The sequence below is a fragment of the Mesocricetus auratus genome, unplaced genomic scaffold (genome assembly GCF_017639785.1).
Source record: "Mesocricetus auratus isolate SY011 unplaced genomic scaffold, BCM_Maur_2.0 Super-Scaffold_100008, whole genome shotgun sequence".
NCBI lineage: Eukaryota > Metazoa > Chordata > Mammalia > Rodentia > Cricetidae > Mesocricetus > Mesocricetus auratus.
Genome location: NW_024429192.1, coordinates 17263598 through 17289111, shown reverse-complemented (window position 1 = coordinate 17289111; position 25514 = coordinate 17263598). Strand labels below are relative to the sequence as shown.

The window sequence follows — 25514 nt, the reverse complement described above, 5'->3', positions numbered from 1 at the left end:
ACTCTACACCTTTTCACAACATGAGTAAAACGTTTATTAGAGGGGAAGCCGGAGTGTCTTGTTTGTGAACACATGCATGTTGACCGATGTTGACGTTGACCCGTGGGTGTGGCAAGGCCAAGGAGCACGGTAATGGCTCGTGTGTTCAGCTGCTTTATAGGAACACTCAGCAAACTGATCTTGAGTGTGACTTGGTGATGGGCAGTTAACATACATATGAAAGTGTTTCTGTGAACTCACGAAAGCCAAATACACAAAACCTCAGAAAAAAGATATCCTTGGGAGACATTATCCAATTGTACAGTACACAATTAGACAAGCAGTTTGTGTAGATTATGGTTGTGTTTGTGGATGGGGTTTTTTGTGTGTGTGTGTGTGTGTGTGTTTTCTTCCCTCCCCCAGCCAGTACAGGGCATATTATGTAATCCTATTCCACTTTGGTTCCCAAATTTGAAATGAAGCATGATGCCACAATTCAGTCCCATTAGCTATTTCTGCTTTCTCATCCTGTGTATGATTAGGTAGCTGGTGTTTCAGAGTATAACATTTTTCTGCTTTTGTATTTTACACTAATGTTGGGGGGAAAGGATATTCATGTGTGCTATTTTTCCCGTACTGCTCAAATAAGAAAGTCATGTGTAGAAGGCCCAGCTGTGGCCCTGTTGTTTGAGTTTGGTTCCATTCTTTGCCCTTGAGTCTCAGGACAAGAACAAGGAGTCTTACTGTGAAGTATGGAAGTTATGAAGTGAGGTAGGGTGGTTTTTTTTTTTTGTTTTTTTGTTATCTCCTTGTTTTATTTTGCTTTTTGTTTTAGATTATTTTGTATTCTGGAGACAAAATTTATGATAACTACTATCCGGATCTGAAAGGACGAGTACATTTTACGAGTAATGATGTCACGTCTGGTGATGCGTCTATAAATGTAACGAATCTGCAGTTATCTGATATCGGCACATATCAGTGCAAAGTGAAGAAAGCTCCTGGAGTAGCAAATAAGAAAGTTCTGCTGACAGTTCTTGGTAAGTTACCATTCCTTGTGTCACTGGGGGTTCCATGGGTTCAGGGAAAGTGGCTACAGCTTGTAGTATCAGCATTCATGGAAGACAAAGCTGGTTTAATGACAGAGTGATGTCCCTGGACAGCAGAAGACAGACTTAGTCCATATATTTTTTTGAATGGAGAAAGGAAGAGGCCTGCCTACTTGTGAAGAGTAAATGGAAGGTAATGGAAGTAGAACCCTGCTATGATTTGAACTCATTGAGGGTTAGGCAGTGGGTGGATCTTTTAGGTTTTGTGTCAAGGAGCCCCCATTCTCATGAAGGGGTTGATGTGGTTCCAATGATGCCAGGTCAGTTACAGAGAAGGCAGGTTGTTACTCTTGATTAACTTCTTTGACAGCTTCAGGGCTCTCTTTTCAAATGTCAGTTTTGCTTCGGTCATGAGGTCCTCACTGGAAACCAAGCAGATAAAGTTGACATCATGTTCTTGGACCTCCAGAATTACAAGATAAATTTCCTTAGCTTCAGGTGTTTTGTTATAGCAACAGAAGACAAAGACAAAAACCAGACTAAACCAGGAGTTAACTTTAACTTGTGTAAGGTATTTTGTTGTTGTTGTTGTTATTATTATTATTATTGTTTTATCTTCAGAAATTTTCCTGAGAGTTAATTGAGACTTGTCATTTCCCTTTAAACATAAAGATTTAATTATCATTAAGCCTAAGATCTCATTCAGCTTTAAAATGCTTTTGTGTTTTAACCTTTACTTTCATAAAGATAAATGAATTTTCTACAATTAATTACTTAGAATTATTTACTTGTATTTTTAAAGATTTGTTTTATTTTAAATTATGTGTATGTGGATGTCTCTGTGTGGGTATGCATGTGTGTACCAGTGCCCATGCAGGCCAAAAGCATCAGAGCCCCCTGGAGTTGGGAGTCATATACACTTAGGAACTGTCAGATGTGGAGTTGGGAGTCAAACTTGGGTCCTCTGCAAGAGCTTTCATAAGTATCCACGGAGCCATCTGTCCAGCCACAAATCACTGAGTGTTTCAATTGGAGGTGATGTCCTTTGGTAGAAGGAACTGGAATAAGGACTGAGGTGTTATTTACCTCCTTTCAGTCACTGTTTCTGTTCTTCAGGTGAGAGAGTTAGTTGCGGGATGCCTGTAACTCTTTGGATAGCTATACAAGACATGTGTCAACTTCCTAGTAAGCTGTCAAAGACTGCAGAGGCCATTCATTTCATCTTAGAATCTGAAATAATGTGTACAGTTAATCTCTTAGGTGCTGAAAAGGCTACAACTCAAATATATCTCTAAAACTTCCTTGTGGTAGACTGGACATACAATGTGTGTGGTCCTCCATCGAGTAAAACACAACCGTCAGCTGTTTTACGATAGCAATTTGCCTGGCTTGGCACTCAAAGTCTTATGTTCAGGGAGATCCACTTTTTGTAGGAAATGTTGATTACTAGAATTACTTAAGCTAATCTTGGGGATAAATAAATAAGAGATTTAGGATAGGAAGAGTAAGTGTTCTGGCCAGGGCCTCTGCTAAAGCCTGCCTGTCTGAGCAGACAAGCCTGTCTGAGCATTCCAGTGGCAATTGCTGCTGACCACCTCACTGACTTAGCACCCAAGCGGTCCTGATCTTAAAGACACACCATCTTAAAATGGCTCCAGTTAAAAGGATTATCTATGATGGGAAAGCGAACTTGAGAAGGAGATGTGGTATCACTGGAAATGCTAGCTATGTTTCTATCATGTAAGCATGGACTCTTTATGTTTGTCAACTGCATAAGCTGCTGACAGTTCCTCCAAACCAGAGGTCTGAGCCCTTATTCAGATCCTGATGCCGATGCTACTAACTCTGCATTGACACTGACGCCTCTTCCAGCACCATCCTGGAAGCACTGAGTTCCGATAAATCGTCGAGCATTTCATGCTGGTATCCAAATTCTTCAGTGTGATTGACAGCTGGCTATCAACATCTGGGGAAGGGTACATCAGGAAGCAGTGGACTTGCGTTCCTATTCTCAGAGTAGCTGTGGACAGGCGTGCCTTCTGTGGGTAGAACAGCAGTTTGGCTAAGCACACTTGTGGTAGCAGCAGGAATGGCCCTTAAACTTCACTGTGTGTGAGGGCTCCAGCGCTCACGTTTATCCATAATGGTTGAGATGAGGAAAACTCATGTTCAGCTGAAGGCATGAGAACCAACTTAGACTGGGGAAGATCACCAGCTCTGGTCTGGCACTTACCAGACTGGGAAGGCAGATGGTTAAGCCAACCACAGCGTTCGCAGCAAACATTGTTTTTCCCAAGGTCTTAGAGCAAAATGAAAACAACGACTCACTGTTCGGCCAGCATTGCTCCCAGACTGACCCTCCCCTACCTCCCTTCACCAGGATTCGAACTGTTAATGGACTCTCCCTCCTGACAGTACCCACTCCATGCTTAGTCCCTACTCTCCACTCTCCTGTTCTCTCCTCAGAAACAGTTGCCCGGTGTCTTTTTTTTTTTTTTTTTTTTTTTTAGAATATCCCCAAAACCTTTCCAGGTTTTTGCCTCTTGTGTGGTAGCATTCTATACTTCCCTGGCTGTTCCTTCTGGTTTCGCAGACTGCACACTTGCTCTGGGAGAGCTTGTCTAAGCAGACTTTACACTTTGTGTCCTCCGGCTGTAAAGTTCGTCAGTAGCCGAATGGGAAGTCACACTCGTGTCGTGCTGATGCAGGGGAAGAGTAGTCGGCATTTAACGAAGGTGGCTTCTCATACACACAGCATGGCTTACTCTAAAGAACTTGATGGAATCAAAGGCCAAAAATGTTCGTAGCATTCTTTTTACAGCCATGATTCCAGAAGGAGGAAAGTTCTATACTATGTGATAGAAATCTGAGCAGCCAGCCAGCCGGCCAGATTTAGAAGTAAGGCTGTCTGTCTGCTGCCGTGGCCACTGCTTAGTGGGTGTACAGTCAGCCTTTTGTATCCCCGGGTTTCATACCCTCACACTGAACTATGGATCGAAAAGTATTTGGAAACATTTATGTATGTGGAGTATACAGACTTTTAGTGAATTTTCTCCAATCATAGCCACTGTAGCAACTACATTGTAATAGGATTTATGAACAATCTATAGGTAATTAATTGAAAGTCTTAAACAGGAGTAGGTTAAGCGAAAACTATGTCACTTTATGTAAAACAATTGAGGATCCTCATATTTTTATACCTATATGGTCCTGAAACCAGTTACCTACTAGAGTACTAAGCAAAGACTGTAAACACATTTGTTTAACCCATTTGACTAAGATATTAATTTGGCTTAAATGCCATGCTTCAAGGAGATACAGAATGGCTTAGTGCCAAGCTGTTAAGCCAGAGTTGGGGTACAGTGCAGGTAACGAGATTAGTTTTAACTCTACACCACTGCTCAGAGGTCTGAAAGATAACCGCCAATTTACTTTTTATGGTGCTGCTGTCAGAATGGATTTGAATTCATGTAAATGCCTAATGTTAAATGGTCTGTGCTGCATTAAAATGGATTGTCCCAGTTATCAGCGTTCTTAATAAGTGCCCTGATGTCCAGTAACGGCACCTAGAGAGCTATGACTTGGCACGTACTCACAGATGGCTGCATTTCAAGGGCAGAGACTAGGTAAGGAATGGAGGGTAGCTTCTGGGAGCATCATCACCCAGCCTCATCGCCCTGCTTTTTTGACATGTGCCTATGGAATGGAATGGAATGGCCGTGCACAGAGCTGAGCTGCATTTCAGATGTCGCCAAACTATGCAATGGCTGCTTGCCTGAGCTCATTGCCTGTTTGTGTTGGATGAAGCTTCGTGAGCTGGTGTGGACAGCAGTATCATTCTCTGTGCCCTTGTGCATTGCAAGCCCAGCAGTGGCTGATAAAGGAACCAGTGGCTACGCATCATACTTTGTTCTCAAGTAATCCATTAGAGAAACAAATCCTGTTCTCTTAGGTAAAGCTGTAACGTGTTTCCTTTCTGTTCAGTTAAGCCTTCAGGTACGAGATGTTTTGTTGACGGATCGGAAGAGATTGGCAATGACTTCAAACTGAAATGTGAACCAAAAGAAGGTTCACTTCCATTGCGCTATGAATGGCAGAAATTGTCAGACTCGCAGAGGATGCCCACTCCATGGTTGGCAGGTACTGCCCCTGACACAGACTGGTACCCGGGGGCCACTGATACGGATTTAAACTTAGGAGTGCTTGTATGTGTATGTTACATTTTAAATTCCCTGGTCTATGTAGAATGATCCAAATCACCATGGAAGTTATTCAGTATTTTATGATCACAACCAATTGTCCTCGAGGAAGAAATACTTCTAGAAAGATTTCACCTTTAGGCTATTGTAATTAGTTTCTTTGGCAGATCCTTTTAATGCTGTGAAGTGTGCAAGGTCACAAATTAGTGCCAAAGTGTCAGTGGGGTCATGGTTGCCCTGCTTGGATTCTTACAGGGTTACAGTAATTTACCCATGCAAGTGTGTGTAAACCAAACAGCCTATGGGAAGTGACATGAGCTAAAAAGTTACAAATTGGCCAAATGTAATTGCGCATATGATAATATCACTGCTATGTAGTGGACCAAACACCTTGTTTTAGCCGAGGATGTGGCTGAGGGACTGTGGCAACTGTACGCTCACTTGTAGAGCCTGATAGCACGAACCTGTCATGCGCATCTGCCTCTGGCAGTGTGTTTGAACCCAGCACTGTCTGTCTCCTGACTGCTTGTCAAACTTTCGTAAGGTTTCTCAGCTGTATTAAAAACAGAGTAATCACACATCCGGTAAAAACAAATCCCCCCGCTTCTTCCATAGAAATGACTTCACCCGTTATATCTGTGAAAAATGCCAGTTCTGAGTACTCTGGAACATACAGTTGCACAGTCCAAAACAGAGTGGGCTCTGATCAATGTATGCTGCGCCTGGACGTTGTCCCTCGTAAGTGGCTTCTTTCATCCGCTTTGCTTCCGCTAGAATCTCATAGCCTCGTTTAGTTTAGTCGGCGAGGGTGTTTTGAAGGCAAGGATGCTCACTTTGGTTGGAACACTGGGTATTTACTGCGTCTTCTAGTTCATGCAGAAGAAAAGATGACACTCTGTCAATAAAACCGTCATTTTAGAAACTAGCAGTTGTCAAGTCAGCTTTGGCACACTATTCAGCCATTAAAGTACGAGAAGCTTATGACACTTTCATGTGCCAGTCAAGATAGCTTTGACTCAAATTACATCAGTTTTTAAATTTGGTGATATAACACTCACAAAAAGTATTGTTAACGTATTTTTCTTGCTAGACAAAAGCCTTGCTGGTCAATCTGTTACGAGAAGCTTTTTCTTGGCTAGCCGCTTTGGTTTATCCCCCGCCAGTCGCCTGGGCTCTGCCGCTTTGTAGTCCCCAAATAAACACACAAGACGCTGTATTAATTATGAAGCTGTTGGCCTTGCTTGTTTCTTACTAGCTAGCTCTGACTTAAGTAATTACCCCATAATTGTTAATCTAAGTATGTTTCTTACCGGAGAATAGTTCCGGGCTTCCTACCCGCATGGCGTTACATGTTGACTCTCCTGTGTTTCTCCTTCCCAGAATCCTCCTGGACTCCTAGCCCCACCTATCTAGATTCCTATTGGCCAGCAGTAATTTATTGACATATACACAGGACTTCCCCAACATCAATCAGTCTTTTAAAAGTTAATATATGCAATGAATGAATCTGTGTTTACATGCCATACTTTCAGTAGTAAGCCATGTGTTGTGAGTTTTCCTCTTCTTACGAATTGCTGTTGAAATCTTATCCTAGCTTCAAACCGCGCTGGGACAATCGCGGGAGCTATCATAGGAACGCTGCTTGCACTCGTGCTCATCGGTGCCATCCTCTTTTGCTGCCACAGGAAACGCAGAGAAGAGAAGTACGAGAAGGAAGTGCATCACGATATCAGGTAAGTAAGTGAAAATAGATTCGGCAGGTGCGTAACACATGATTACGTCTGCCAGTTCTGGAAGCATTGAAACGAACAGTGCTATGAAAACGGGGTGCAAACTGTGGTTCCTCCCTTCAAATCATTTCCAAGCATTCATGTTCAAGTGCATCCATCCCACCACTCTTCAGATTTCCTCATCCCATTTTGAGAATTACACAAAATGGTTGTCTCAAGAACACCTGGCTTTTTATATGGAAAGACTTGATTGCCATTAGTGACATGGGTAGCTTGTGGAACTGGTAATGTAGTTGTTTTTCTTCTTGAGACAATCTCACCAAGTTGCCCAAACTGACCTTGAACTCATAATCCTTGGGCTCCAGTCTCCTAATGGTGGAATCACAGATGTACACTGTCGTACAAGGCTTATTTTCTTAAATATTCTAATCTGGTAGGTTTTAACTAGGATTATACTTTTAAAAAATAACATATGACTTAAATATATTAACAACCTGGAAATTGCTGTTGGGTCTGGAGGTTGGAGACTGGAGCACCTTTTTTTTTTTTTTTTTTAAAGGTGCACCCAAAGTATTCAGGCTTATTGCAGATGGAAGTTTCTGTCCCACCTTGTCCCAGAGCCCTTTTAGTCCCAAATAAACACACAGAGGCTTAAATAAATTATAAACTGTTTGGCCTTGTTCAGGCTAGCTCTCTTAATTATTAACCCATAACTATTAATCTGTATCTCCATATGGCCTTATCTTACTGGAGAATGCCCTGTGCGTCCTTACCCTCCTGGTAGCTACATGGCATCTCCTTAACTCTGCCTCCTACCTTTCTCTATCCCTGTTTGGATTTCCTGCCTGGCTAAATCCTGCTTGTCCATTGGCCAAAGCAGCTTTATTCATCAACTAATATGAGAAATATAATCGTAGCATACAGAAGGATATCCTCTATCAGTTTATAGTCTAAGTCAATGCTTGATAAAAATTCTTAGCTATGAATTCTGAGGTTTTGAAAACAGAAATATGTGGTTTCTAAAGCCTTAGAGAACTTTCACAGTGAAAAGGAATTCTTTCCTTCCTTTGGGGCTAGAAATGTATGTGTATGTGTCAGTGCCTCTTTAACTATTAATGTGGCTGACTAGATGATCATTGATGCTAGTATATGAAACTTTGAGATTCCTTCCTCATTAGATGTTACAAAATCGTATGCATTTGAACAAAACCCATAATTCATTAACTGATTTTTGTGCTTTGACCAAGATAATAAATTGGGACAGGCACACAGTTAATGATGTTCGCCCTTGCATTGCTCGCTGTTTACATGTTTGTACTTACCCATGATGTGTACTTACATAATTGTAGGTTTTTTGAAGGTAGTACTTTAGCATGTGTTGGGGACTTTGTTTTGCAGGGAAGATGTGCCGCCTCCGAAGAGTCGGACATCCACTGCCAGGAGCTATATTGGCAGCAACCACTCCTCGCTGGGATCTATGTCTCCTTCCAACATGGAAGGGTATTCCAAGACTCAGTATAACCAAGTCCCCAGTGAAGACTTTGAACGAGCTCCTCAGAGTCCTACTCTGGCACCAGCTAAGGTAGCTGCCCCTAATCTAAGTCGAATGGGAGCGGTTCCTGTGATGATTCCAGCGCAAAGCAAGGATGGGTCTATAGTATAGAATTCTCCATCTCTGTTTTCTGTTGTTTTCCATGGCTCGTTTCTTGTCTTTATATATCAAAACTTATTCTAGTCTAAATTTTGCTAACAGCAGCCCCAAAATGTATGTACACACACACACACACACACACACACACACACACACACACACACACAAAGTTAATAAGAAACTAAAAGTAACACGCTCCACAGATTTTTGTTTTTGTTTTTTTATAGTGAAATGGTAAAGACTTAATAGTAATGGCACTGATCATCTGGAGAAGATGAGTTTTCTTAACAAGTTTATTTCAATGGCATCTGAATAGCAATGCTCAAGAAAGATATGGCACTTTGAATATGATGTCCTAGGTGAAGAAATTTGTGAATTTACACACATACCAAAATGATACTTGAGTCATCAGAAAATGGTACTTTGTAGTTTTGGCCATTATTTTTAGGATGTCTATCTGTCTAGTTATGAACAACAGTATCCCTCAAATTTAGGAAACATCCATGGAAAATTGACTTGCCGTTTGAATTTGTTTTTATAAATCTCTCAGAGAATTCTAAGTGTATTTGGGATATCTCTAAGAGTAGGAGACACTACAGTGTTTTAGAAATGAGTAGTTTCATTTCTAAGTCATTCATAAACATTATGAGATGATTTCTTTCTTTCTTTTTTGTGTTTTGTTTTGAGATAGGGTCTTAGTATGTAGCTTAGACTGGCCTGGAATCATGATCCTTCTGCTTTAGCTTCCTGAATGCTGGGATTCCAAGTCTGGCTGTAGAACAGTTTCTTAAGTATTTCACTGAGAGACTGCAGAGGCAACAGGAAGTAGTAACCTTTATGTGGTATGGAAAAGAAGCAAATTTGAGATTCGGCAGAAGCATTTGCTTCTCCATACAGAGATGAAACCCTTGGGTGTGTATGTCCAGTGCCCCAGGGCGTGTGGGTGAAACCCTTGATTATGTCCTGGGCCTCGGGGCCTGTGGGTGAAACCCTTGATTATGTCCTGGGCCTCGGGGCCTGTAGGTGAAACCTTTGTGTCCAGTGCCCCGGGGCCTGTGGATTTCTGCAAAACTCTGTCCAGACAGATGAGGATGCAGGGTTTGTCAGTCCACAACTAAACACTGACCTTCCATGTTAGGTGATCTTTTTGCAATTAAGAAAGTAAGGAAAGACAACAAAAAAAGTCAATTTATCATCTGGCAATTATAAATAAGAATTCTCAAATTATTTTTAAATTTGTATTTTTGTTTTGTGGCCGACTGTACTATATGTCTTATGTTGTAGAAACATGGAATCTATCTAGACTTTCTGTCTAGAGTACAGTTCCTGGAGGTTATTTTCCTCCAAGACTCAGTGAACAAATACACTTGAGGCAAGTTAAGTGTCTTCTACCAGCCCTAAATTCTAGACTTGGGCAATGTGCTTACTGTCCAGTGGCCAAACCTGCCTCTCTATAATTCTCACAAATCAAGTTTGATTCTTAGTTTCGTGAAGTGACTTACTTTTAAAAGAAATTTTAAAAGGAGTAAAGGGAATACTCCTATCTGCCAAATGTATTAAATATAGTTTTTGTAGAAAAAAAGTGAATTTATTGTATTTCCCTTAAGATTGTGAGGGAGTGTGTGTAGAGTATAATGAGCCAGCTGTTTCTTTATAGTAGATATGGTCTGTAATAAAGGATTTCATTAACTTCAAAACCTTTCCCCCAGGGAATCGTTTTTCTGTTAATCTCTTCAGGTGCTGCGCTGGTAAATGCTACATTATTATAAATTAATGTTGGCATGCATTTACAATTAGGCAGAGTATTGTGTATACTTTATAATGGTGAATTTAAGCTGATTGTCCATGTAATGGATTAGTGTACAGTTTTACATATTTGGAAACATTTTGTAAAGTAGGTTCTAACCTCACATAAAATTACCTTTGATATTTGTGTTAATATTTTCATCTGTGCCTTTTTGGGTCATTTGATTTCTACTAGGATTTTCTGGTGCCTATGAGCTGGCTATCACCTACCTGGGAGGTGCTTAGAGGTGAAGGTACTATTTCCAAAAGCACATCCCTCTGACTCTACTTACCCTCAGAGTCTCAATCTTGCCTCTTCTCCTCTGCTCTCTTTTTGATGTCACTTATAGTGATGCCATTGTTTATAAAGATTTAAAGAAAAGAATCATGCCCCCCAGTACTCCTTGACTGTGTTTCTGATTTATAACCATTGCCATGTTTGACTGTCAGATATTTGGCATTTTTATAAGATAATACAAGAGTAAATTAGAATGTGAATTTTAATGATTTTTACATAATGAAGATTATGCTAGGTAGAAATTACTATAGAAAGTAGATGTATATAATCTTCCTTTCCTTATACTTTGTATGTATTTAAAGGCAAAGAAAATGTAAAGTATCTGAATATTTCAGTCCAGATCCGCACACAGCAATTATAATAGAAAGACAAGCTTGTTTAAAAAATAAAACAACAGAAAAACTGGGAAAAAAATAAAAAAGGAGCTATAGGACATAGAATTAGAGGCACAGTTAAAATTTTGGCTTTGGTGTGCATTATTCTCATTTTAAGTTTCGGTTTTACCCAAAGCTCAGACAAGTACTAGTAGTTTCCCAAACAGTTCTCACTGTTGATCTTAATTGAACAAGAGAGCAAGTATTTGTTCTAGAATTAATACCTGTGGTGGTCAACAGTTCACAACTTTATTAATGCATTTGAGTCAGTGCCAGCACTGTCTGTGTCTTTAGAGCAGACTTCTTGGATCCCACTTTATACTCAAGAGACTTAGACCCAGATTTTAATGTTACATGGGGTAATCTGAGAGAAATGACACTGGATTACATATATTACACAGAAACCTATGAGTATTGTCATTGATAATCTGATATTTTCTTGTTAGAATGCCTTCCCTCCTTCTCACAAGTCTTATTAATTTTCCTGATAAGTTACATAGAGAAACATTTCCTTAAATTTGAGTTATCTGCTAAGGATTTATTAGAATGGAAACACAGCCTGAGTGACTTTAGGGGGGAAAATCCATGTAGATTATGGAAATGCCTAGTTTCTGGTACTTGTGATTGTACATATCTTTGATCCCAGAACTCTAGAGGTGCAGGAAGATCTTGGATTTGAGGCCAGTAGCCAGATCAAAGCAAGCCTGAGACCTAACATTTGGGGATTGAACATTGTGGCCCAGGGTTTTGTCTCAATGGGAAGATTGAGATTTGAGTCTGAATTCTTTAAAGAAATGAATTTCAGATTGAGCCCTGGGGATTTAGAATTTAAGTGAAGAGGCAAGTAAACTTTGATGAAAAAGAACTCACTGCATGGAGTTGACTACTTTAATGTATGACTTATTAAGTAACTACTGTCTCTATGTATACAGCATGTAAATTTGAAGCTATGTGAATGTTTGTAGGTTTTCGTTTTTTTTTTCTGAATTTTGTTTCAACTGTGTTTAGAGTGCTCTCAGTTGCCTTATTTCAGTGAACAAAAAAATCCATATTTTATGTGGTGAACGCTTTAAATGTGTCACTTGCAGAGTAGTGTGTAGAAAAATGCTGGCACAATTTTAAGTGGTTTGTGACATTATATATTATATATGTACATATTTCTTTATAACATCCTTGTGTTTTGTAGTATAAATGTTCTGGGCAAGTTTTAATATTTCAAATGCCTCTGGATATTCCAGCAATAAAGGCAACATGCTCTGCAATAGAATTTCTTGTTTGCCTACCTTGACACTACCATGATACATATTTGAGCAGGACTCCATTTGAAAATATTACAGAAAGGGGGACTAATAATAATACATAAATTTGTGAATTGTGGTGATTTCTCCTTTTGCAAGGCCAACCATTTACCTTCCAGATTTTGATCCTAAGCCCTAAGATCAAGATTACAAAATATATGTCTGAGTTTGTAGTTTAGAATACAGACACCATCAGCTGGTTTGGTGCTTAGACATCAAAGACACTGTCAAAGACCAGCTCTGTGGTTTCTGCTCATTTGTTTAAGGACACAGGTGTCAAGAGGACCAAAATTCACTGATTGACTTATTCGTGTCCAGAATTGTGAATTTTGGCAATATAAGAATAATAATAATATTAATTTGACACCCCACATTTGCAAAGTAGAGTATGGGTAGTGTCATTTTCAGATTTTTGTCTCTCAAATTTCTGACTTACATATCCAATGATGCAGATTTCAAAGTTTGTAAGAACAATTTTGTTTAAAAACAGAAACTTGCTCTTAGTTTTGTGACCTTGTGTACTTTTGAAATAAAATGAAGAAAGTAGCTCTCTGCCTTGTGGTGTGGCTTTATTTTGCTTTTACAGACATCTACTAGAGCTTCAGTTCATTTTCCTTCCTGCTTTCCTGTATCAAGCCTCTTCCACCCTGGTATCCCTTGAACAAGAAGAACAAAGACTGTTACCATCCAGTATTAATCAAACATACCTACATGTCACTCCAGGGCTTATTTGCTAGTATACAATATTGAAGTTGAAGCTTGTGGAATCCCATAAGTTTAGAAATAATGCTATGGTTTTCAGATGAATTAAAAGTGTATAAATACATATTGAGCACAGATGTTCTTTGGTCCCTTCCTACTGCATTAAAAGAATGTCTTAGAGAGGACCATTTATGAACCAATTCTGCTCACAGTTCTAGAGGGTGGGAAACCCAAGCCATTGCACCAGGAGAGTCTAAGCAGGGCTTTTTTTTTTTTTTTTTTGCTTTTTCGAGTCAGGGTTTCTCTGTATTGTTTTGGAGGCTGTTCTGGAACGCTCTGTAGGCTGGTCTCGAATTCACAGAGATCCGCCTGCCTCTGCCTCCTGAGTGCTGGGATTAAAGGCTCATACCACCAACACCCGGCTAAGCAGGGTATCTTCCCAAGGTGCAATGGGGCAGAGGAGCTCATTCGTGTCCTTCACAAGGACATTCATTCCAATGAATGTGGCGCCTTCCTGTCACTTTCCAAACTTTCACTTTCTATCCCATTAGCCATTGAGAGTTCATTGTGACAATTTCAGGAAAACATAAGCATTCAGATCACATTAATAATCCTCTCATGGTTTAAAACTATTTTTACAGACTTCAAACGTTGATCAAGAAAATGGGGCATTGAAGTTTCTATAAGAATACATGTCGAGGAATAATTTGGTTGTTGACTAAGTTTTCTCCGACTCAACAGTGTCAACATTTTGGACTGGATATTTAGTTACCTGGAAGCAACTGTCCTTTGCATTGTAGAATGGTAGTGGCATCTACTCAGATGTCAGTGGTACCCTTGCCTCCATCCCACTTGTCACAATGAAGTGTCTTTAAACATTGCCGCTGTCCCTGCATTGCCAAGGATAGAAGGCTAATCAGGTCCACCTGAGAAGCAGTGGCCCACAGTAAATGCGAAGTTTTCTCCTGAGGCTGACATGGAGAGCATAGGCTATGGAAGAACTCCTACTTGAATTCTGATTACCGGTTGCTTCACTTAACTGCAGTTTCTTGGAGCTGGTGATAGCTGCCTTCTTCGTGAGATGGCAGGTTTTGGCATGACAAATTTGTGTATTCATCTTTGATATTTGACATACTGATAATGACACAGAATTTCAAAATCTGAATTTCAAAGTTTCATATACAATGTCAAATGAAACTATTGTGTATATTTGAATGCCTTTAATTTAAACCAAATTTTAATCTTAACTCTGCTCCTGCCCAAATGAGTAAAAGCAAAAGTGATTAAAGACTGAAATGCTGAATGTGAAGTAACTTATTACTAAATTAAAAACATCTAGTATATGTCTAAGGCATAACTGAATATAATTTCAAAGTGCAATAATGACAACAGTCAAACTTATTTATTTTGCTGGTGTTTCTGAAGTAGAAGTGAAGTTACTTCAGTGACTTTAACATTGATAAAAATATGTATAAAAAAAGGTGCTGTCTTACAAGAACAGCAAATAAGTCCTCTCCTTGGTTGATTTAAATAGCTAATTAAGAGCTGAGTAATAAATACTAGTGTAGGTAGCATGTTAGCTAATTTTGATATTCTAATACTTTTTTGGTATAAAAAGAAATCTAGGGAGACCTAAGATGCCTGAGACACCATGTCTTAGACGTTAGTTTTCGGGACACATATAGTGCCATGTCAGTTGTTTTCAAGTCTTTAAATGAAATTAGTTATTTATAAGTGAGTCTCTGTGTGTAATTGTACTTGTTTGCTAGGACTTCCTTTCGTAACAAACTACCACAAATGGTGAGGATTACATAACGGACCCCAGACAGTTCTGGAGGCCAGGAGGCCAGTCAAGATGGGGCAGGGACAGCTCCCTCTGCTAGCTGAGATGGATGGTTCCAGGCATCCATTCTTGGCTTGTCCATGGATCTTTTCTCTGATTTTCTGCCTTTTTTCTGTAAATACCTCTCTGTTTATATTTCTGTTTCTTGTTTGTTTTTCAAGACAAGGTTTCTCTGTGTGTAGTAGCTCTGACTGTCCATGGACTCTCTCTAGATCAAGCTGGCCTAGAATTCAAGAGATCTGCTTCTGCCTCCTGAGTACGGGGATAAAAGATGTGTACCACCACTACCCAGATTTAATATCAACAAAAAGCAATACCTTCATTTATCTCGTTCTTTTTAAAAAGGTATGAGATGGTAATACTGTTTAAACTTAATGTGCTTATCAAGTGAAAACTAGATGAACTGCCAATTAATTTGTCTTTCTGAATCTTGCTGACAAGATAGAATGACTTTCAGGGAAGCAGTATTAAAAGTATTTGTTGTTGTTTGTTGTACATTAAGGATAGCTGTGTCTGAATATAGTTTTTTAGTACTTCAAAAGGAAATAATGCAGGAGATAGTGGGAAATACATACAAGGCACACCCTCACCAATACTTATTTCTATTCCCAGTTCTTCAAATAGCTGCACTTGAAATTCTATTAGTTTGTCAACAGGTTATTCAAAGAACAACATGAAAAGTCTAAGTATGTAACAGAATGTGTGATCGGTCTATGTTTCCTTCCAGGAATATTTTATATAAACAGAGGTACTAGTTTATGTGTTTTAAAGCACATCCTATTTATCTTTGAAAGTCAGTGTTAGGATTGGTCACAAGGGAGGAAGGATTAGGTTTTAGGTTGGAGCAACTGAGTGGAAAACTAAGGTGGATCAGAAAACTGAAGACTAACATTGGATTGTGTTGCACACAGGTCTGTTACTGGCATAAAGCACATGTATTAATTTAGGTAAAATGGTAACTGGTAACTGAGTTACATACCACCACCAAAACATAAAATCTGTACTATTATAGACAAAACGTTGGCAAGATTGTAGACCGAAGTACATATAGAGGGGAATATAGAGGGGAAAGGTGGCAGTTACAGGCTTGGTTTGGAAGTGAGGTTACGGAACTGTGTTTTGAACGTGTTGAATGCAAGGAATTTACTTGAATAGAGAACTGGCAATGTTGAAATACCTAAGTTTATCTGGAGAATGAGAACGCTGGATTGGAGATAAAGGTTGGTATTTAAGAGCAAGTGTGTGTCGGTGATTACACTTAAATGTAAATGAAGATGCGGGACCAAACCCTATAGGTATTACAGTCTAACAGGAAGCAGGAAATGAGTGTATGCGTATTAGGATATGACTGAGTAGGTATATAGGATCCAGTGCCATCAGTCAGTGAGAACAAAACAAATGTCACACTTCTCAGAGTTGGATACTTTACATCAAAATGTAAAACCAAACAGATTCTCAGCAGTCTAGTTGTAGATAATTTACAACTGCTCTAACTTTATTCGTAGCAAGACACCACCATATGTATTTCTACCATACTATTTCTCAGTTTATCTTTAGGTTCTTAAGTTGCTGGAATGTCTACCTTGAGCAGTTTTATATGCAATCAGCACAAACTAGGTGAAAGAATGAATTATTTTGCCCTTGAAAAGAAAATGTGATTAGATGACATATTAGGTTAGCTGTTACACACAATTCCAAGATGAATTCTGGCCACTGGCACTGTGTTCTCTCAATGTTAAGTAGGACAGTTTCCCTGTCACATAGTCCTAGAACTGTCAAGAGTAAAAGAACATTTACAGGCACAAGCATTGGGCAGACAGGAATGAAACCCAGTAACTGCAGTAACTATAGACTGTTGTAAAGATGAGAATCTTCTAACGCACACCAGGGTTTTAGTGTGAAGAGTAGAGCAATTTGTCACGTTCACAGCAAAGTAAGCTGTGTAGTGGCTAATAAGGCTTCAATGTGTTTATGAATTCGAAATTTCTTACAATGTTATGGGCAAACACTATGCCATAGTTAAGTGAAAAATAGTTAAATTTTACAAGTGAAAATTTACAAAAAAAAAAAAAGAATGCCAGCAGACTTTAAAATGTTAAAGTAAAACAAACGTAAATGCCTATGTCAGTTGCAGGAGTGACACCAAACTTCAAAAGAGTTTTCAGGAGTAGTTTATGACATTTTCTCCAACACACATTACTGTGCACATGCATGTTAGTACTAAAGCATCACTTTTAAGTCCATTAGTATGTCTAAACCACCGATGATTTGCTCATGTCAACAGTTTAAAATTGACTCCACAACCCCTAACACCAGGGGCTGCCTGTTTAAGAGGTTAGTCACTAAAACATGGACAAATTAAAATAGGGACACAACTCCTTTAGTTTGCTTAAAGCCGATGGCCTTATGCACGCTTAGACTATCTCAGTTGTCTCATGGGATTCCTTTTGGCTTCTTTGAGGCCATGTTTAAGCTTTCTCCAATGAGTTCTGGGACAGAAATGCAGGCCTGCTCATACTTTTACCACCTCACACAGAATGGATTTTAACTGCCTGCCTTTTATTGTGCTACAAAAGGACTCTTTATGACCGCAAACTAGAGCTTGCTAATACAGACAATTTTTACTAAAGTTGCATTGTCAGCCGTCTGTCTCACCTTAGCTGTACGGCAGTATAAAGCTAGTCTAATAAGGGAGGAAGGCTTATAGTGCAGAGTGATTAATGCATGTACGGTCTCATCCTGTAGCCATCCGGATACTGTTTTGTAAACCCAGATGGCTCTTGCTATCTTCACAATTGCCTACTGAAGATTTGCAAATCTGGAAGTACTGCTATCAATACAAGCAGGGAACATATTTGGGGGAGAAACTTTGGTAAAAGTTTGGGTAGTTTCTAAGCCACATAAAGGTAAATTAAATCTGTATCAGTAATCTTATTATATAATGTTATTTGGTTTATCATTATAAACACAGGGAAAAAGAAAAAAAGCAAGATCCAGAAAGGTTTTGATTTCACAAATCCTCAAAAGCAAGTATGTTTCTTGAGGCTTGGTCTGCATTTTTCTAGGCTTCTTGGCCCCGAGCAGACCTGACAGGAAGTGAGGAGTTAGTGTGGGGCTCTCTTGTACCTCTCCCAGTTTCTCTTGGCAACAGCAGCCAGGAAGGCCTTTCCTCATCAGTGCCTTTTGTTACCAACAGGCGCTTCAGAGTTGTCTTGATGGTCCCAGTGGTTCCAGTGCAGGGTGTAGTTGACAGGAGCTAAGTGTCATTTGGAATGAACTATTGTCATACTTGCTGTGACTCCACATTTTAAATAAAGTCATACACTTTTGGCTATATTAAATATGGTGAGATGATAGTAAAAGTAAAAATCTGACTCTGGGGCCAGGAATGTATGTAATTCAAGGGCAGAGCACTTGCTCAGTAGGCAAGCCTTGCACCTCCGAGCAACACCCCCCCAAACAGGAAAGTTCTGTGTAGTTCCTAATTTAGATTTTCCTCCATTTTCTATGTAGGTACATTCATACTTTTAATGTTTTCCTGGACTGTAAAACAGGGCAGCACATTCCTGGCATTGCTAGGCAATAGTAGCAAGTTGTAGCTCCCAGTCAGCCACATGGTCACAAACTGACACTGAATGATGTACTGCTGTGTCCTATATTTTAGCAGTATTATCTGTCAGTATATCAAGTACTACAAATGGTATGATCAAAATTAGCTTTCCAGGAATTCTTTTAGTTATCAAAATGTAACAGTAACTCTTTTTGTTGTTTTTGAGACTGTGTAACCCAGGCTGGCCTGAAATTCAGTCTCCTGGTCTCTGAGACTAGCCATGTACTACTTCATCAGACATTTCTCTGCTGCTGCTGCTTCTTCTTCTTCTTTTTTTTTATGAGACAGGGTTTCTCTGTATTGTTTTGGAGGCTGTCGGTCCAGCCCAGCCTCGAACTCACAGAGATCCGCCTGCCTCTGCCTCCCGAGTGCTGGGATTAAAGGGGTGCGCCACCACCGCCCAGCATCTCTCTGTTTCTTATGCACTACATATGTAGCAGACAGGATCGGCAGGTTACAGTTAACCATACAAACACAAAATAGGTTTCAGTTACTAACATTTCAAATGACAAAACTAATTCATTTTTCATGTTCCAGTCATTTTAGGTGAAGCTTAAAAAAATTAGAAAAAAAAATTCCCTCCCCTTCTGATGGGGGAAGTGTTCTGTGTATATGTTTATCTTATTGGTTGTTGAATAAAGCACTGTTGGCCAATAGGGAAGCAAGACAGGTGGGACTGGGAGTCGCGGAGGATTCTGGGAAGCAGAGGCATGGTCAGTCATGGTACGTCTGGAGTAAGAGAGAAGACCACTTAGATTAGCAGTTATGGACTAATAATAACTTCCCTGCTTTACTTACAATACAGTGAAAGTTGGTAGTCAGGAGATGGACCATGAGGAGAATACTTAGACCCACCAGCACCGCAAAGTACTCACTGAGACACCTGCTCAGCACTCCCAAGACTTCTGCAGCTGAATGTCTAATGACAGAGGCTCATTAAGCCAATTAAGGAGCATACATATTAGCAGCTTGAATATGAAAACAGAAGGAAGAACACCCCCCTCCATTCCCTAAAATTTCAGCAGTGGCTGTATCTGCCAAAGCGATGAAGGGGTTTCTGGTTATCTTCAAACAACTAATAAAGAAATGTTTACTGTACACAGCTATGGAACATTTAAGTTTCCATTACTATAGAAGTGTTTCAGTCTATAGCCACCACCTTTTCCTATCAAGGGGATAGTCATTACTTGGAAGCCAAGCTTTAGCTTTGACACTAAGAAGAATATCTGATGCCCTCTTGTGGCCAACAACTTTTATAGGCGTTTTTATTTTTCATTGAAATCTCGCCTAATAAATCTACCAGAATAATATATACCTCATTGTTTCATTACAAAAAACAAAACAAAACCCCAAAACAAACAAACAAAAAAACCCAAACCCAAAAAGCCACATAGTATTATTCAGTTTAAAACTGCATAAGCTTCTATCACCCAGCTCTTAAAAGCATGTGTCCTACAGTTACAATGTCTGAATTTAAAGTTCTGGTCATAGAAACAAGCCCACCGAGCCCTCTAGGCCACACTCTATTGTCATTACCTTTTGTATGTATTTTCAGTCAGCCCTCTCCTAACACTGTGGACATGTCTTCTCTTCAGCAGACTCAGGTCAATCTTTTCCTGGCTTCATGCTGCTGTACAGCATGGGTGGATTAGTCCTTCACTACCACGTTTCAACAGAGCACTCTACATATCAACTCTATTTCTACAAGTATGTCCAAAGGCTATTTCTCATCTCATGTCAGTTAAAAATACAGCGAAGAATGTAAAGTGCTTTAAAAATTGTTTTTACCCCTCTAGTTAAAATTGAGTTATGGAATCATCGTTTCCAGTTTAGTGTTTTATGGGATTTAGTGCGAAAGAGTAGGTTTCCAATTCTTGTGCCTTCTTTAGACTCTTTGCATCTGTTAGTTTATCTTGTCCAATTCCAATGTGTTGGTTGCTTTATCCTATTATTGTATTATATTATCCTTAAAAAATAAAATTTAGAAAAGCACACTAGTTTAAAAAATTGGAAAAATAATGCTCACCAGAAAAATTCAAAGAAATAAGATGCAGAGCAGAACATTGTACTTATAGCCCCTTTCTCCTTCCTCTGAATATACTGACAAAACACAGTGTTTTATTCAGACAATACACACACTACTGTAGATAGGACATTTTCATGTTCCCACCTCTAATATTTTGTGTCATTATAAACTCATCTACCCTTTTTTCCCATAGCCCCACAGCATTTCCCATATTACTGTGAATAGATGAATTTTATTTAATTGCTCATTTACTATGGCTGGGTTTTTGTTGTTGTTACTCAGAAATACATTAAACTTTTATGTAGATGACAGCCCCCTATTTAAGTACTTCTGTTTAACAAGATTCATCCCACCTGCCTGGCCCTAGAGCCACATCAGTCCCAAATGAACACTCAGGACACTACATTAATTATGAAGCTGTTGGCTGTTTGCTATGATTTTTTTGTTGGCTAGCTCTGACTTAACTAACCCACAACTGCTAATATGAGTATTTCCATAAGGCCTTCTCTTACTGGAGAAAGGGTCAGGATCTCTTAATCCTCTAGCATCCCACATGGTGACTCACTGTGCCTCCATTTCCCAGAATCCTCCACCCCTCCTAGTCCCACCTATCTTGCTTTCCTATTGGCCAACAGTGCTTTATTCATCAACCAATAAGACAAACATATACAGAAGGACACCCCCTATCACTTCTGTATATAAATTTCTCTAAGCACAGTTGCTAGGTAAAAAGATACACAGTTCAAATGTGTAACTGCCTTCCAAAAGGTTATGTTCCTTTAAATCTCTACTTACCCACATGTTCTCAGTAGCAAGGGACATTACCTTTTAAATTATATTTGCTTGTTAACTAATTATCACAAAGATTATGCATTTGTAGGATACTATGGGGGTATTCCAATACATGAATACATTGTAAAATGTTTTGCACAACAATGGGGATTATTAATCCCAGCTGCCTAAATAAACCTCTCAACCATAATTACTAGTGAAGCTGACACACTTATTGGCCTCGGCACTACAGAAGTGATACAGGAGCCGGCTATTGTAGCAAAGATACTTTCATCATTACATCTCACATTTTATGATCTCCACCAATGTGTGTAAATCAGAATGGTATTTGTAAGTCCTATGAAATTTATAAATTCCCAATGTTTATTTGGAATCTTTACATAAGTTCTTTCTGTGGCCACTCCATTTTGAGGGTAGAAACAAGATTTTTGTGTAAATTGTTTTATTCAATAGACATCAAACTACACTAGTAAGAGTAACTTAAGCTGTGAGTTTTCATGCTTTTGATAACTGTTAAATGTTTCTGTTTGGTCTCACACTGAAGATGGCTTTCTGTTATACATTGGGAAGCAGGTAGCGATTTCTGCAATGTTTAGTGTGTACATTTTACACGGGTATATCCATGTCAATGCTTCACTAACCAGAAGACTCTATGGGAACATTATGGCAAATGTAGCAACATTGTGTTTTAGGTTAAGTTATCCAAAAATTGACAATTAAGAAAAAAGCAAAATACTGCTCATTTTGGGCATTGCTACTATTATTTCTTTTATGTGTGACCTTTCTCCTTGGCCAGTAGTTTTCTTGTCCTTTAAGCCCTAATGCTACTGAAGTTTGAATTATAGTTCAAACAAAAGTGCTGTCAAGTGCCCCTTCTCAGATGTAAGTGAACAGTTTGCAACAAGGAACTAAGACTGAGTAGTCAATTTAGGAATTCTGTCTTGTATTAATTTTCACTTAACATAGTCTCTGCCTAAGATTTTCCATCAAATCCTGGTCGATACCTGACCTCACAGGTTCCAAGAGTCAGTAGACTTTACATAGGAAACAAACTGTATGTGGTGTTGAGGAACCATGGGGCACAGGCTTTTAAGTCCTGTTTGTTTTTAAGGCTCAAGTTACTTAGCTTGTTGTCGTCTTGGATATTTTTCACTTCTCTTCAGAGTTCTTATTTAACTGAAATAAAATGACACAAATCATGATGATTACAAGGGTTAAACCAATTTTCACAAAGCTTAGAAGTAACAAATACTTCATCTTAAAATTACAATTGTAATGTCCTCAGCCAGGCAGTGGTGGCACATGCCTTTAATCCCAGCACTCAGGCAGGAGGATCGCTATGTGTTTGAGACTAGCCTGGTCTACAGATGGAGCTCCAGGACAGCCAGGCCTACACAGAGAAAACCTGCCCCGAAAAACCGAAAAGAAAAAGAACTGTAGTCAAATATTTTGATATAGTTAAAAAATATTCAACATAAACAAACGCTTCATTAATGATATTGCAGAACTCAACAAAGAACTAAGAATTTTTAAACATCCATGTCCAACTTTAACCTCTTAAATTTAGAGCTTCGCGGTTAGTTATACCTTTAGATACAAAGTGGGAAATTACAACAAATTATCATCATTCATTCACAAGCCACTTGCTTGAAGCTCTCTAATAAGGTTTTTAAGCTAAGTCGGTCACTGTCAATCCTGTAAAGGAAACATTAACTTTGTCTTCATTTCCATTTCCCCATGGCCACCAGCACTTAAGAAAAGCTTTACCAGTATGTGAACTTAAACCCTAAAACCAGATAGACTAAGAATAAAGTTCATAGTCTTATATAGGAAATTATCTGAAATGCTGATAAATAAGAAATCGCTTTCCCAGGGCTGGAGCCATGGCTCACTGGTTAAGAGCACTTGCTGCTTGCTGTTGCAGAGAACCCATGTTTGGATCCTGGAACATACACAGGGTGGTTAAGAACCATCTGTAACTCCAGTGCCAGAGGATCTGATGCCCTCTTCTGGATTCCTCAGGCACAGCATGTACAGGCACAGACATTCTTGCAGACAAAAGACCCATTCACATAAAAAACAAAAACCAAATAAATCTAAACATTAGCTTTCCCCAAGCATAAAAATTTAGTTGTCAGAGCTAATTAAGGATTCACTTTAATCATATTTATGTATTTCTTTGTATACACATTGCTGTGTATGCCACAGCATTCATGTGAAGTCAAGGGACAACATGCTGGAATTGGCTGTCTCCCTACCATGTGGGTCCTAGAGAGTAACATCAGGTCATCTGGCTAGGTGGCAAGCGCCTTTATCCACTGAACCATCTTGCTGGCAGTAGACTTATTTTGTAGGAATGTGCAAAGAGTTCAATTTGGTGAGTGCAAAAATTAATGCTTCTCTTCCCTAGTGGCTAGTATACTTCAAATTTCCCAACAAGTTTACATACCTATAATATAAACAAACTCCTAGAACAAATGCTATCGTTCCTTACAAAACTATTCCAAACTTTCCAATTTTTATAAACTGCCCACAAGTCTGTCATTATTTCCATAATATTCTCCCATATACACAACAGAACAGCAACTGCCTTACTAGCTAAGCATAGTTTTCACTGGGGCATCTCAAGTCCCAGCACTAGAGTGCTGAGGGGGATCATTTGAGCTCAGCAGTTGGGAGACAAGCCAGGGAAACAGCAGAACTCCCATCTCAAAATACATTTTTGCTCCAACCTTCCTTGTGATGCCAATTACCAATAGGAAAAATACTCAGGGGAAAGTCAGAACACAAGGACTTTAATCAAAACTAGGAATTTCTGCTGATTAAAATATGGTTCTGTGGGCTGGAAAGGTGGCCCAGTGGTTAAGAATACTCACTGGTCTTCCAAAGGACCCAGGTTCAACTCCCAGCCACCCACATGGCAGCTCAAAACTGTAACTCCAGTTCTAGAGGAACCAACACCCTCACACAGATATACATGCAGGTGAAACATGTATGTATGTACGTATGTATGTTATGGATGAAGTTACAAACACAATAAACTGCGGTATAAGAAATAACTTCCCACTGCACACAATGGAACTTTTAACTTCATTCTTCCTATCTTCTGTACTTAAATAGTAAATTTTAAAAAACTAATGGGGTTGGTGGGGGGGGAATGGGAGGGTGAGGGAATGGGGAGATTGATATGTAAAATAAGAGTGCTCCTAAAATTGAAAACAAAACAAAAAACAAACAACTGAGCTAGGCATGGCAGCAAACTCCTCCAATCCCAACACTGAGGAAACAGAGGCAGGCAAATGTGTATATTCAAGGCCAGCCTATTCTAGACAATGGGTTCCAAGACAGCTTAGAGCTACATGGAGACCTTATCTCAGAAAACCAAAACAAACCAAATAAAACAAAAACCCAACAACAGGACTGTTTGGAATAGTCAAATCTTTTAATCAATTACTAGGAGGTTGTGGTCACTCTTGGTTAAGTTGAATAAGATTAGAGTGATGGGCAAAGTATTGCTGATCTTAGTTTTGAAGGTTACCTTTACAATTCCCAAACTCACAGATGGCTTTTCTTTTTTTCCTCTGTAGTTCAAGTACACTTACAAGACCGATGGGATCACAGTGGTATAAATACGAAGGACCACTGAAGACCCGAAGTACCACACGCTCTCACTTTAGAACTCCAGTGAAGACTAATGCTCTTGGGAAAAAGCATAGCAAGTCTCCTTGTTTTCAGTTTTTGAGAGAGGGTCTCATCTCACCCGGCTGGCATCAATTTGACGTGTAGCTAAATAAGCCCTGACATCCTGCTCCTCCCGCCTCAGCCTCCAAGTTATGGGATAACAGGCGCTTGTCACCATACCTAGTTTACAAGGCGGATTCAAAGTGGCTACAAGAACCTTTCTGCTTTCTCTAATGGTATAAGGCATGTAAGTTACATGTCCTATAAAATTATTGTGGGCCAAAATCCTGGTGACAAAGGTCCCATATACACTGACTTTGATCACTGAAAGTTTTTAAATTGTATTTATATTTTCAACTTGCTACTGCCAGTAACTATAATTTTTTAAACATGTATATTTTGATATGTGGCCTTTGGGGAACATATGCTCAATAAAAAGTTTGGTTTTTTTTTTTTTAAGGAACATTTCAAATATTTACTTTCCTGAGTAGCTCTTT

The 25514-nt window shown here is 39.2% G+C and overlaps 1 protein-coding gene across 2 annotated transcripts in view; it reads left to right on the top strand.

Annotated features, from left to right (window-relative positions):
* The window catches only part of Cxadr (CXADR Ig-like cell adhesion molecule), a 55708-nt gene extending 30232 nt beyond the window's left edge, over nucleotides 1-25476 (top strand). The window contains exons 3-8 of one of the 2 annotated variants that reach the window (XM_005068212.4): nucleotides 815-1019; nucleotides 5013-5168; nucleotides 5843-5965; nucleotides 6822-6960; nucleotides 8356-8539; nucleotides 24924-25476. In XM_005068212.4, coding sequence (XP_005068269.1) covers nucleotides 815-1019; nucleotides 5013-5168; nucleotides 5843-5965; nucleotides 6822-6960; nucleotides 8356-8539; nucleotides 24924-24965 — 849 coding nt within the window. In that variant the 3' untranslated portion in view covers nucleotides 24966-25476. Of the gene's footprint in view, nucleotides 1-814; nucleotides 1020-5012; nucleotides 5169-5842; nucleotides 5966-6821; nucleotides 6961-8355; nucleotides 12910-24923 lie in introns of those variants that run through there. The other variant, XM_005068211.4, reaches the window with a different exon arrangement.
* The last annotated feature ends 38 nt before the right edge of the window (nucleotides 25477-25514 follow it).